This window comes from Rhodamnia argentea, chromosome 1 (genome assembly GCF_020921035.1).
Source record: "Rhodamnia argentea isolate NSW1041297 chromosome 1, ASM2092103v1, whole genome shotgun sequence".
Classification (NCBI taxonomy): Eukaryota; Viridiplantae; Streptophyta; class Magnoliopsida; order Myrtales; family Myrtaceae; genus Rhodamnia; species Rhodamnia argentea.
The window spans coordinates 11,655,801-11,668,549 of record NC_063150.1 but is presented as its reverse complement, the minus strand read 5'-3'; the positions used below and the strand labels follow the sequence as shown (position 1 = coordinate 11,668,549).

The following is a 12,749-nucleotide window of genomic DNA, read 5'->3' as shown; positions in this document are numbered from 1 at the left end:
CTTGATCGTTGCTGATTAATTTCTAATTTAGTGGAGCTCGATTGTTGTTGATTTGATTCTGTCAACTTTCCTTCCGTAGTGGAGCGTGATTCTGTTAATAGGCAGAAAAACATGACTTGTAACTTGCTAATTTAACTTTTCGATGAGCTATCAACATCATTGTGAATTTCTTCGTAATTCACGAGTAAATTATTATCTTCGTTTCCATTCATGAAGTATAGTAAGTTAGTGATGAGTTACCAACAGTGTGATGAGTTTACCACCTTCCAAATAACTTAGTGGATTCTTTTATATTTTACAAGTATGATTAGGTAATTACGAATGTTCCAATATATCAGTGAGTTACTGATTTCTTTTGAGTTTCATAACTATAGTTAGTAAGTTACCGACATCGTAATGGATTCAAATAAATTTGCGAGTTACCCACTTCTTTTACATCATATGACTACGTCTAGTTAGTTGCTGTTTACAAATATGGTTTACTAATCAATAGATATAAACTCAATGCATCTCTCACCTAGCATTTGGATAAGAAGTAAGAGGCAGGAGGCATCCATGTCTTAAGCCATTCCACTAACTAATAAGTTATATTAATTGTTCATTTTTTGCTCCCCTTCCCTTGGATTAATCTGTCAGACTTATTAGTTATTAACATATGCCAGTTGGTGGCATTAGCATTTTCTTTTTGGATCTTGAGCATTGGATACATCAAAAAGGAACGAAAGGTGAAGTAATGGGTTATATTCTAAACCGAATCAGAACAATCACACATAAAATAAAAAAAAATAGATAACATACGAGTTTACACGGGTTCATCCCGGAAATATGGGTACGCCTTACAAATGAATTCCACTATGATATTTAGGTTTACAATCACAACCACTCCTTATAATGATATCTCATATGAGTACAATATATAAGACTTAAAATGGCCCCAAAGCCTAAGTTTATCCGAATTCTTTTGATCCCATCGGGCAGCGGGACTGCCAACATTCCGTGCTCATGGGTCACATGTCGCTGGTTCATACTTCGGTTTCCTTAAGCTCACGTGGGCATGTCCAAGATGAGAAATAAGGTTCTCAAAGTATTCGCCAACTCCAAGATGAAGTTCAAATCTATATTATTATCGTCTTTTTTGACATTATTTACTTATTATTTGTATATGTGTGCGTGATTCTCTTTATTTTTTTTAAGTCATATTCTCTAGCATAATTCGATATGAGTGGTCTCATTGTAATTTGGAAAACAAGACCAAATACTTTTTGGAAATGATATGCTTTCCGTTCTGAAGACAACATAATAATTTCCAAACCTTACTTGGCCATTTTCCATCCAGAGGATAGACAATATAACTAGTGAATATGAAGTTGACTCCTCCTAATTATTGAGCTCTAATATTTCCTTAATTTGATTTCATTAGTGCTTCACGGGCAATCACAACCATCAATCAATTCATATCCAAAGCGAAAATTGTGTTTGGAAATTGATTGATGTATATGTTCTTTTTCAAGCAAGCGGCAAATTGATTTTGCGACTTTCAATGTCACTTCGAATAAACGTGAATATCGTTTTTATCTTCAACAAAATTGATGGATTTTCTCTTGCAGTCGCATGAATCAAATATGGATGCATAAAAATAGTATGCTCCGAAAAGATTGGACCCGTATAGAACAAGTAAGAAGACAATGCCACCAATAATAAGTGGATACAATATGACATAAGAATGGAGTCTAGTAGATCTCCAATACATTGCTGCACTGAATGAATCCCACCATTTTGTGTAACATTTAATCCCTCAAAGTCACACGTGCAACGTCTGAACCATATTTGAATGAAGTAGTCTTGTTCTTTTCTCCTTTTGTTAGAAAAAGAAGTGGTCTCATTCTATTCTATTTGCTTTTCTTCTTAGTGAAAGAACATAACTGTGTTGACACTCAAAATAAACCAAGAGAGACTCGTGACAAGCACGTGAGGAAACGATAATCAGCTACGGGAAGAAACACCGAAGCAAGGAACGTTTCAATTAGAAAGGTGCCACGTGTCGGGATAAATTCTGGCGCCACTTCCTTCTAGAACAAGAAAAGCGCGCGGAGGGAGGCCACGATCAAAGCGGTTGGCGGTAATCCCCACGAGGTAAAAGAAAAGGCGCGAAGACTAGGAAACCGTCATTCCACGTGGCTTATGGAAAAAAGCAAAGCGTGGGGGCAAAGGAAGAAACCGCTCAGCGGTTACTAAAGAGCTTGCCTATAAATACATCGCAATAGCAAAGATACGGACACAACAACAAATCCAAAACACCTGCATTATCAAACTAGCTCTTAGCTCTTAATCTTTAGCCTTTAGCCTAGCCTAGCTGTAGCTTTGAGATTCCCGTCGTCGATTCAATTCCGGCGAGTATCATATCCAGAGTTAGGTGTCGTCGATTAGATTCCGGCGTCTGCTCGTTAGGTTCAGTACCGTCGATTAAATTCCGGTGTTGCACCCTTCACCCATCCCGTCCAATACCGTCGATTCAATTCCAGTATTGTGTCCTATAATTCCCCGTCCAGTCTTGTCGATTGAATTCCAGCATTGTGTCCTACGATCCTGTCGATTCAATTCCAGGGTCACGTCGAAGTCTGTCAACATACCGTCACTATTGCGCATTGGGCCGTCGAAGTTGTCGAAAGCCCGTTTGTAACGCGCCCTTCCGTGTAAATCTATTGCATTTGACACTCTCTGTCCAAAACTGACCCAGAACTCCTTTTTGGAAAACGAACGGATTAAGTTCGATAAAAGATTCTCGCGCAAGCAACCTTCTTTGGGCCATAGTCAGTCCGGGCCTAGAACCCATAACCAGCAAAACCTTGTCGAAGGATTTTAACGCGCAACAAACTGTCAAAGGCACTTAGCATCACGGTGAAAAACAAATAACTACCTTCGGCAAACACTTGCGGGTTATGGGCTGGGTTAGCTCAATATGGGCAGCCCGCCCATAAAACCTATCAGTAGGAAAATAAACTAGACATCCGATAGAAACCTTGATTTTCTTCTTCTTATTCTTTTTGGCACGACGAGATCGGCAGTCAAACTTGTGTGTGCCAAAATTCCAGTAAGAATTATAAATTTTTAAAAAAAGAACCCACATTAAATAAAATGAAGGGAAGCACTAATTATTATGTGGAACTAGAGAAGATAAAATGGTCAAATTTCCACATGCAGAGACATTCCAACAACCGATCTTTTGTCCTTTCTCTGCCGACACTTTCCACCTTAGCTGCATTCCTAATCATTTCTCCTTTCCGCTCACTACCATGCATTCATATTGTTTATTTTTCTAATCATATTTTGTATTTCGTCACCAAAAAATGACCTCTTTAAGTTATAATGGTTAAGTGACAGGCTTAGTTAATAATAATAGAGTTTGGTGAACAACAAAAGTCATGGACATCAATATGGATGTGTAATTGGTGAGTAATAATATTTTTGGGCTCAAGTGCTGCTAGTTATTAATTATCTACGACGAAGTCAATAATTTTACTTGAGAATCCACTTAACTTAATAAGTGAATTTTGACATCCATATCAATGTACAACTGATGAGATCGAATGTATTTTCGGCCGCAAGTGTTGCTAGATAACAGGAGTCTAGGAAGTTAGTTATTTATTTGAATTGTATGACATCTGTTTGTGACAGTCAATTGTAGGCTTTAAATAGTAACATCGTACTCTCTGTAAAATCCCTCTAAATCCCTCTACAATCAATAAACGAGTCCGACGTGGTAGCAAATTTATCTTTATCTTTGCTTTTTCATAATTTAAATACATGTGAATTATCGTATTTTTATCGTAGTTTCAGATCTTTGTCGTTGATCAATTTCCGACATTTTATCTTTTATCATCAAATTTGTCGTCAATTAAATAGTAGAATTATGTGATTCAAGTGTCAAGAAGTCAAGGTCTTCGTTGATTTTTGCGACCATCGGATCATGATTGCTCGATAGAATAGACATGTACTTGCTAATTAAATCTAAGTAGATAATAACATTTAAGCATACGATATAGTCAGCACCCGAGGCAGATTTCTCCGACCCCAGCTAGTGCCGTTCTTCGCAAGTAGCCTATTGGCAACCTTATTTTTAAGTTTGGTAATACTTTTAGATCCTCATTTCTCGAAAAAGAATGATGAATCGATGGAAGCCACAAAAAAATGGTCCGAAAAGAAAGTTAGCTGTGTAGGAGAGGCGATAGTGTCATGTTAACGTAAGGAGAGAGTTAAAAGAACAGCGATTTCAACATTCTAGACGTCCTCTCTTACACTGCATTGTTGCAAGTTAATAGCAGGGCCACCTCTGTGCGTGGTCCGCTCCGATGAGCACCCCTGGGACCTTATTGCCATTTCCATCAAGAGGAGAATATTCAGCTCATGCGAATCTCTAAACGTCGCGGTTTTGAAGAGTCGATTAGAATTTAAACCATCGTGCCGGTCAAAGCAAGAAGATTTGAAACCAGCATGCATGTACTGGATGTAATTTGTACACGTCCATCATGAAGTCTCGGTCTTGGTCGAGTTATGCAGTTCAGTGTTAAGAAGCCTAGGTCTTCGGGGGTTTCGTGTGTAAATTTCGTGACCGTCGGCATCAAATCATAACTACTCGATAGAACAGACCTGTGTGGTGGTTGTTGGATCCGTAGGCCTTAAGGTGGTTCCTGGGAAATCATGGTCTTCATAGAATGTCTGACTCTGGCTCACCGCAAGGGAAAGTTCATGCACAATGCCACAAACCCAGCACAAAGCTCCTCATTTTAGGTCGCGCTCTTCATCTTTGACCTCTCCCTGTCAAATGCTTAAGGCATTCAGTCCGAATTGCTTCTAGAAGGGAAGCATTAAGCCATATACAACACCCACCACGAATTATGTGCGCTAAAATCACAAAGACTGAGCAAAAAGATGGTGAATGGCCAGCATTTTCTTCCCTGTTTAACATAGCGGATGAATGCATTACCGCTTTCATAAGAGCATTATTTTGCTGTCCTCAGGGAAAGCCCAAAATTGTATCAAATAAAAAGAACAGAACTTAGCGGGCTTGATGGGAAATTTGGCCGTGAAAAACACTCAGAAGTCGTACAACACAAGGAGGAGGAGACGGAGACGAACATGCCTCTTCTTTTTTTTTTTCACCTAAATTTATCCCATCAAATAGGTATCGAAGTAACTTTAAAGATTGTCGATCAAAGTTTTTTCTCCAATAGAGCTTTGCGTCAAAGTCAACCACGCGGTTCCAACCACATGAACAACAACTGAACCTTCACAATCAGCGGCATTCAATAAGCAGGAAATTGGCGATCCTTGAAAATTTGGCGTTTCTGCGAATGGACTAAGACAATAATAGGAACAGAGTCACCAAGCCTTTTATATATGCCTCATTGTTGATTATCAACCTCCAAAACAAACAAAAGGAATCATGGGTTCACCAAAATTAGCGACACTAGTGTCTCTTCTACCTTCCTTTGCCCTTTTCACAGTGCTTTCAGTCATCATTCCACTAGGTGCAATTCCTGCTTGCGCCTCCACACTAGAAGCACAAGCCCTTCTCAAATGGAAATCCAGCCTTCAAAACCAAAACCAACCCACCTCTTCTCTATCTACATGGACTCTCCCTTCACAGAATGCCACCGAATTCAATCCGACGGCAGCGAGCCCATGCGGTTGGTACGGCATCTCGTGTAATGTAGCTGGGAGCGTGATCGGAATCAATCTCACCAGTTCGAACATCAGAGGTACCCTCGATGAGTTCCCGTTCTCGTCTTTGCCATATCTTACGTACATAGACGTGTACATCAATGAACTCTTCGGTGGCGTTCCGCCTAAAATCGGTCTTTTAACCAATCTCACCTACCTTGACCTCTCCTTCAATCACTTATCTGGGATAATACCGCGGGAGATTGGTGACCTCACGAAGCTCGAGGTGCTTCACCTTCTCTCTAACAAATTGAATGGCTCTATTCCTGGTGAGATAGGTCAGTTGCGTATGCTGAACGAGCTTGCCTTGTATTCAAACCAGTTGGATGGATCTCTTCCTTCTTCCTTGGGTAACTTGAGCAGCCTCGCTAGGTTATACATCTATAACAATTCATTTTCCGGGTCTATTCCTCTAGAATTGGGGAATTTGACAAACTTGGAGGAGATTTACATGGATACCAACCACCTGACGGGGCCAATTCCTCCCCCTTTTGGGAAATTGATGAAACTAAGAGAACTGCATGTATTTGATAATGAACTTACTGGTTCCATCCCACCGGAGCTTGGGAACTTGAGACTTCTCCGCAGACTCAGCCTATACTACAATAATCTTACCGGTTCAATCCCCTCAACGTTAGGCAATTTAACAGATCTTACCCTCTTTTATCTATATGGCAACCAGCTTTCTGGTAACATTCCCGATGAGTTAGGAAATCTCCGGGCTATGCTTGAATTGGATCTGACCCAAAATCAGCTCACCGGTCCCATTCCTCCTTCTTTGGGTAATCTGACTGAGCTACAATATCTATTCCTCAGCAGTAACCGACTTTCGAGTTCAATTCCTGGATCCTTGGGAAAACTCCGGGCTATGGTCACATTATATATGTCTGGAAATCAGCTCACCGGTCCAATTCCTTTTTCTTTCGGCAATCTCACTCGCCTAGTCAATCTATCCCTCGCCAACAATCAACTTTCGGGACGGTGGCCAACAGAAGGTTTCTCAAATACATCGTTGTCAATGATTGCTTTGTCCTACAACAAATTTGAAGGCCCACTTCCACTTCCATCACCCTCCACATCATACTATTCGATCAGAAACAACAAAATAGAGGGGAAGATCTCTTCTTCGATATGCATCGCCACTCACCTCTCGATCCTCCTCTTGTCTAATAATAGCTTAACCGGTAGCCTGCCCGAGTGCTTATCAAACAGTGTCATTGGTTTATTGGTTTTGAACTTGCGAAGTAATCGTCTTTCAGGCACAATCCCCGTAAGATTTTTACTGCGAAGTAGCTTGAGAACTCTTGACTTGAGTCAAAATCAATTCGAAGGCACATTGCCACGATCCCTTGTCAATTGCAAAAACCTGGAAGTTCTAGATTTCAGCAACAATAAGATAGAGGATAATTTCCCGGCATGGCTAGGAACACTTCCAGAGCTAAAAGTTCTTATTTTGAGGTCCAACAATTTTAAGGGACATTTGGATTTTCCAATGGTAGCTCATCTCTTTCCCAAGTTGCACATTTTGGACATCTCGGACAACAACTTCGCTGGTCCTTTACCAGCCAATTTGATAGGGAAACTTCATGGAATGATGAATATACAAATTGGGCAGGAGGTACAAGACAAATCATCATTGTACATGAGGCAAGTGTCTAGTACGATGACCTACAGTGATTCTGTGGCAGTGATAATTAAAGGAAATGAGATTCGGCTAGAGAGAATCTTGACCATCTTCACAACCTTGGACTTATCACTCAACTCTTTTGAAGGGAACATCCCAAATGTTATTGGACATCTCTATTCTCTCATAGGGCTCAACCTTTCCCACAACCACCTCACTGGGTCCATTCCTCCAATCATTGGAAACTTAACTAATCTTGAATGGCTGGATCTATCTTCAAACAAGCTTAGTGGGAGGATTCCCAGAGAATTGGGAGATTTGGCATTCCTCGAGTATTTAAACCTCTCAGAAAACCAACTCACAGGCCGCATTCCTCAAGACAAGCAACTGAGCACATTCACAAGCGACTCATTTCGTGGAAATATGGGCCTATATGGGATGCCATTACAAAACACAAGCCTTGATGATGCTCAATCTCTTCCGCCACCACCAACGTTCTTCCAAGAGGATAGTACAAAAGAGCGCACAAGTTGGTTTGAATGGAAAGTCGTGGGGATAGGCTATGTGTCTGGAATCGTGATTGGAATCTCCATGGCGTACATTTCATGGGAAACTGGAAGACCCAAGTGGCTTGCGAGAAAAGTGAGAAGGATGGAGAGAAGAGGAGCCAAATGGATGAAGAAGCCAAAGCGGAAGGCAGTCAAATTTCATGGAGGCAGATGAAATTGTTGGGAAGTGGTCCCTTTGAGCTATGTGTAATGTAGATTTAAGAATGCCACTTTTGTGGGATTAAAATGCTATTTCGCATGGGGATGCTCGTTTCTATATATGTCCTTTTCTTGTCCAGAGCACGCCATTCTCTTATCTCCATGCGAATGAAAGCAAGAAGAAGAGCTATCGAAGCCATTTAGCCCAGGTTTATGGGTTACTAATTCTGTCATTGTTCCACTCCAAATTTCTTTTGAAGTTGAAGGTCAGTATAGATCGTTGACGTGCACCTATCGTACTCGTCTGCAACAGGGAACGGGGGTATTAAAGGCTCAAACCTCAAAGCGTCTTCAAATATTAGATTCAAAGTAATCTTATTGCAAAATCCTGGGGTAATGAAGCTTTTCCTTGTTTGTAGATTTTGGGAGTTACTGGTAATTTTCAAATACTATTGGGAGAAAAATATGACCCGTCAGTTGCTAATCTAACTTGTCGATAAGTTACCAACCTTATTATGAATTTACTAGCATCGTGATTCATTCAACATTGTGATGAGTTTACCATCTTCCAAATAACTAAGTAACTTCTTTAGTTTTACCAGTAAGATTATTCAATTACAAACATTCAAATAGATGAGTAAGTTACTGATTTCTTTTAAGTTTCATGACCATAGTTTGTAAGTTACCAACATTGTAATGAATTCGTTAGTGCTCAAATAAATATTGTAAGCTACCCACTTCTTTTATATTCTATGACTACGTTTAGTAAATTGGCGTTTATCAGTATCCTTTACTAATCAATAGATTTAAACTCATTTATGTGATTTTTTTTTTTCAGAAAATGAAGAGTCAATAATGGGTATATCCGTAAAATAATTATGGCCAATATGAAGTTTTTAACAATAATTAATCATTATTTCATGTTATAATTAATTTATGTTGGTTATGAAAGGCATAATACAACGCAACTCTTCACGTGCTTTAATGAGCACCCGTTGAACAGGTGTCTATTGATAACCTATATTTAAAAGTAAGTCCGATCCTCTCTCCACCTTATTGATAATGACGTTTGACGAAACGATGTTTATAACGTACTTAAGGCCAATTTTGTATTCTATTTTCCATCATTAGAGTATGTAAAAGAACAGAGAGTTAAGGGAGAGAAATCAGGTTCAATATTGTGTCCCGTTTTCTACAACAATCGTCCTTCAAGAATCGTTATAAATATAGGTATGTCTTCATCCTTCTTACTCGTGAAAATCATGAAGATCAACGATTCCATATATGATGAATATCCGGATAAAGTTTACATTAATTATTACAGTATCCCCTCATTTTGTTTAGTAACTGAGCAAGAGTAAGGGTGGGTTTGATTTAACTTTTTCGAATGACTTTTCCCTTAGCTCATTGCAACTTCACCTAGCATTTGCATAAGAAATAAGAGGAAGGAGGCATCCATGCCTTAAGCCATTCCATTGACTAATGAGTTAAACACAAAAATCATTAAAATCTTTGGTTTCTCACAGGGGAAAAAAAGCTAAGTAAATGATGATATGATTTGCTCATTTTTACACCCCTTCTCTTGGATTAATCTATCTTACTTATTAGTTATAACGTGTGCCGGTTGGGTGCGCTAGCATTTTGCTTTGGATCTTGAGCATTGAATATATCATGAAGGAACCAAAGTTGAGTTTCATTTATATGAATGGCTAAGAAAACATGTTAATTTCAAACCTTACTTGGCCATGCCGAGAACATCGGCAAGTTCGGAATGTTCAGCTGCTTCGCATCGACCCATGCCGTCAGTTGTGAGGACCACCACAAGTGACAGAAAGATGGCCTCGAAGAAGGAGCCACTTTTGGAAGCCATCGACGCTGATTGTTATGATTATGAAAGCATATGGGAGCTCATGGGATGGATCGGAGGTTCGGAATTACACGAAGGAAAAAGTGCTGCAAGATCGATGATAGATGAGCGGTAGAGGGAAAGCTTTGGAGTATATATAATAATAAGCGCCATGAACGGACTCCAACTAAATATAAGGTAAAATCAGAAGATGGAGTTAGAAAAAATTTGGTGTGCGGGGGCAACGACGACCATTGTTGACTTCCAGAAGGAAGTCGGCTTTCACGGAGAGCACATGTTGTTGCAGATTATTAATAAATCAGACGTGTGCAAACTCTACTCGTTCAAACCTATGATTTTTCCGTCTTAAAAGAAAGGGCAAATACCATCAAAAACTCTGAAGTATGTCCACTGTGATACTAATACTCCAAACATTTTTTTTTTTGTGTCATTAAAAATCCTAAACTTGCCTATTGCGACACAAACGTGAAAAAATTCCGAATTTATACCAGTGTACAAATATACTATGAATGAAACTATAATAGAGGGTACAAAAGCCGCATGTGTATAAGTTTGGGTATTGTCGTGAGACGCAAAAAAAGTTGGGGTATTTGTGTTACAATGAGCAAGTTTAGGATTTGTTTGCGACACAAAAAAAGTTAAGGATATTGTGTCGGAGCAGATATAATTTGGAATTGAGTCCTGCTAGTATGACAGTGTGATAGTATAACGGTGGAATGCTAAGCATAAGATTAGAGTTGGGTCCCATCATCATAATTGCGAAATAATTTTTGCCATTCATAACACTTGTGGTTGAAATTGCACGGTTATATTGTTACACTCGTCGTTTCTCAAATCTTTTTGGGATTTTTTATGGTATTTGCCCTAGACAGAAGGTAATGTGCTGGGCAACTGCCCGGAAAGGAATGAGTATTGGGAAGAACCTTTCAGTTGACACCAGCTTGTGACATGTTGAAATGAAATGAGTCCTTTGTCATCACTTTGGATAAAAAAAAAAAAGAAAATCAACAACTTTGTATTTAATTGATTCATTACTTACTCTATGCTTTCGATTGAAAGAGAGTAAGGTTTCATCACTTAGATATTCTCTGCATACATTCAAATTGTCTAGACTGAAATTCAAATGGGATAGTAAATGAATTGACCTAACGAAATGTGTGGAATTAGTGTATTTCTAGTAAAATGCCTCATCAAATGTCACAAGACACACACACACACACATATATATATATATACATATATATATATATATATAGCATACATAGTATGAGTTGACCATTTTGCATACAAATGAGTGTATAAACGTTCTGATGATCTCCTATTTGCTTCGATTTAGTTATATGACACCGGAGGTAGGTCTTCTCAGTTTACTTTGGACCTTTGGATTTTTGGAAAGAATTACCAAAAAAATTCTAAATCTATTGCAATTGTGTCAATCAGTCATAAACTTTTTGTATTTGTGCCAATTCAGTCTCTCCGGCCAATTTTGGTCGGAAATCGCTCACGTGGCAATTTTTTATAACATTATTTATTTTTGTCATTTTTTATTTTTTATTTTTTCCTTCCCTATCTTCTTCTTCCACCAGCTGGTCGCCGAGGTATGGCGATTGGCTAAAGATGAGGGCTGGCGATTGACATGCTACTGGTAAGGCCAAACCTCACTTACCCCTAGCAAAGCACGAACTCACTATGTCACGTCCGCGCACCCTAGTGCTCGCCACATCCCGTTACAATCGTCATACTCCAAGATCCGGACGATGAGAAAACTCAGATTAAATGTGCACGCGTAAGTAAAAAAACAACCCCGATAAAACAAAGGGTACACCGGGGTACCCCACACATAATTAACATATGCATCAAAGTCTTACGGGAAGATCAGAGTCAAAATACAAATGACGTCCACCTGGTCCCACAAAATTTTTTTAGCAAAAGACAAACAAGATCCCACAACCTAACACCACTACACGGAACCGTTGGTCTTATCTTCATCCTCGTCTTGGTCCGCTTCGTGGTCGTAATCAGAAGAACTGTCGGATCACACCTCGGTGGCATCCTCCTCCTCCTCTTCAAAATCAGAAACCTCAATTGCTTCTATGTCTTTTTCAGGAGTAGTAGTTCTCTCGGGGAGGTTTTTTGCACCGACCATACTAATCTCCAGTTCAACCTCATCTCGGATCGGATGACACCAAGTGGGCACGATTCCTCTAGGAACCTCGGTTGGCTTCAATGGACCGGTGGTAATGTCTCCAACCCGACGATACCACACCTCAAAACAATGGGATATCAAATGGTCCTTTCCTTCTTCAACCCGGACGGCAGTACATTTCCTAATATATACAAAACCTCTACTATCGAGAAACTCGTCAAAAGTGGAGGTCATCTCCTTGGGGTCACCCGGGCGAACAAGTAGCATCTTCGGGGTTTGGGGTCTAAAAGAATGATCTCACGATGGGGTGAGAATAAATCACAGTAAATCAACCCTAACCCTAGACTAAGTCACTAGTACCTCCGGACTACTTCTCAAATCAAAGATGTCTGAAGACGTCAATAAAACCAGTATAGATATGATGCATACGCAAACATAGACATTGTCAATTTAAACAATCACAATAACCAGGCATTCAGTAGTTCGAAACCAAGCTTTATGTACTGGTACAAGAATCTCATTCTTGATATCAAGGCCCGTGTAATAACGCCTCGGGCTATCTTGATGTACTTGGTAATACCTGCGTAATAACGCATCATGTTTATATATAATTGCCAGGACCCGCGTAATAACCCATCAGGTCAAATCTCGCGTTTAACGTCTCGGGATAATATCAAAACCCCG

At 39.6% G+C, this 12,749-nt stretch overlaps 1 protein-coding gene across 1 annotated transcript; it reads left to right on the top strand.

Moving 5' to 3' along the window:
- Positions 1 to 5,443: 5,443 nt before the first annotated feature.
- Positions 5,444 to 8,068, top strand: LOC115747041 (receptor-like protein 43). Its single transcript, XM_030683074.2, has one exon. The coding sequence runs from the start codon at positions 5,444 to 5,446 to the stop codon at positions 8,066 to 8,068; it is 2,625 nt and encodes an 874-aa protein (XP_030538934.1).
- Positions 8,069 to 12,749: the final 4,681 nt, after the last annotated feature.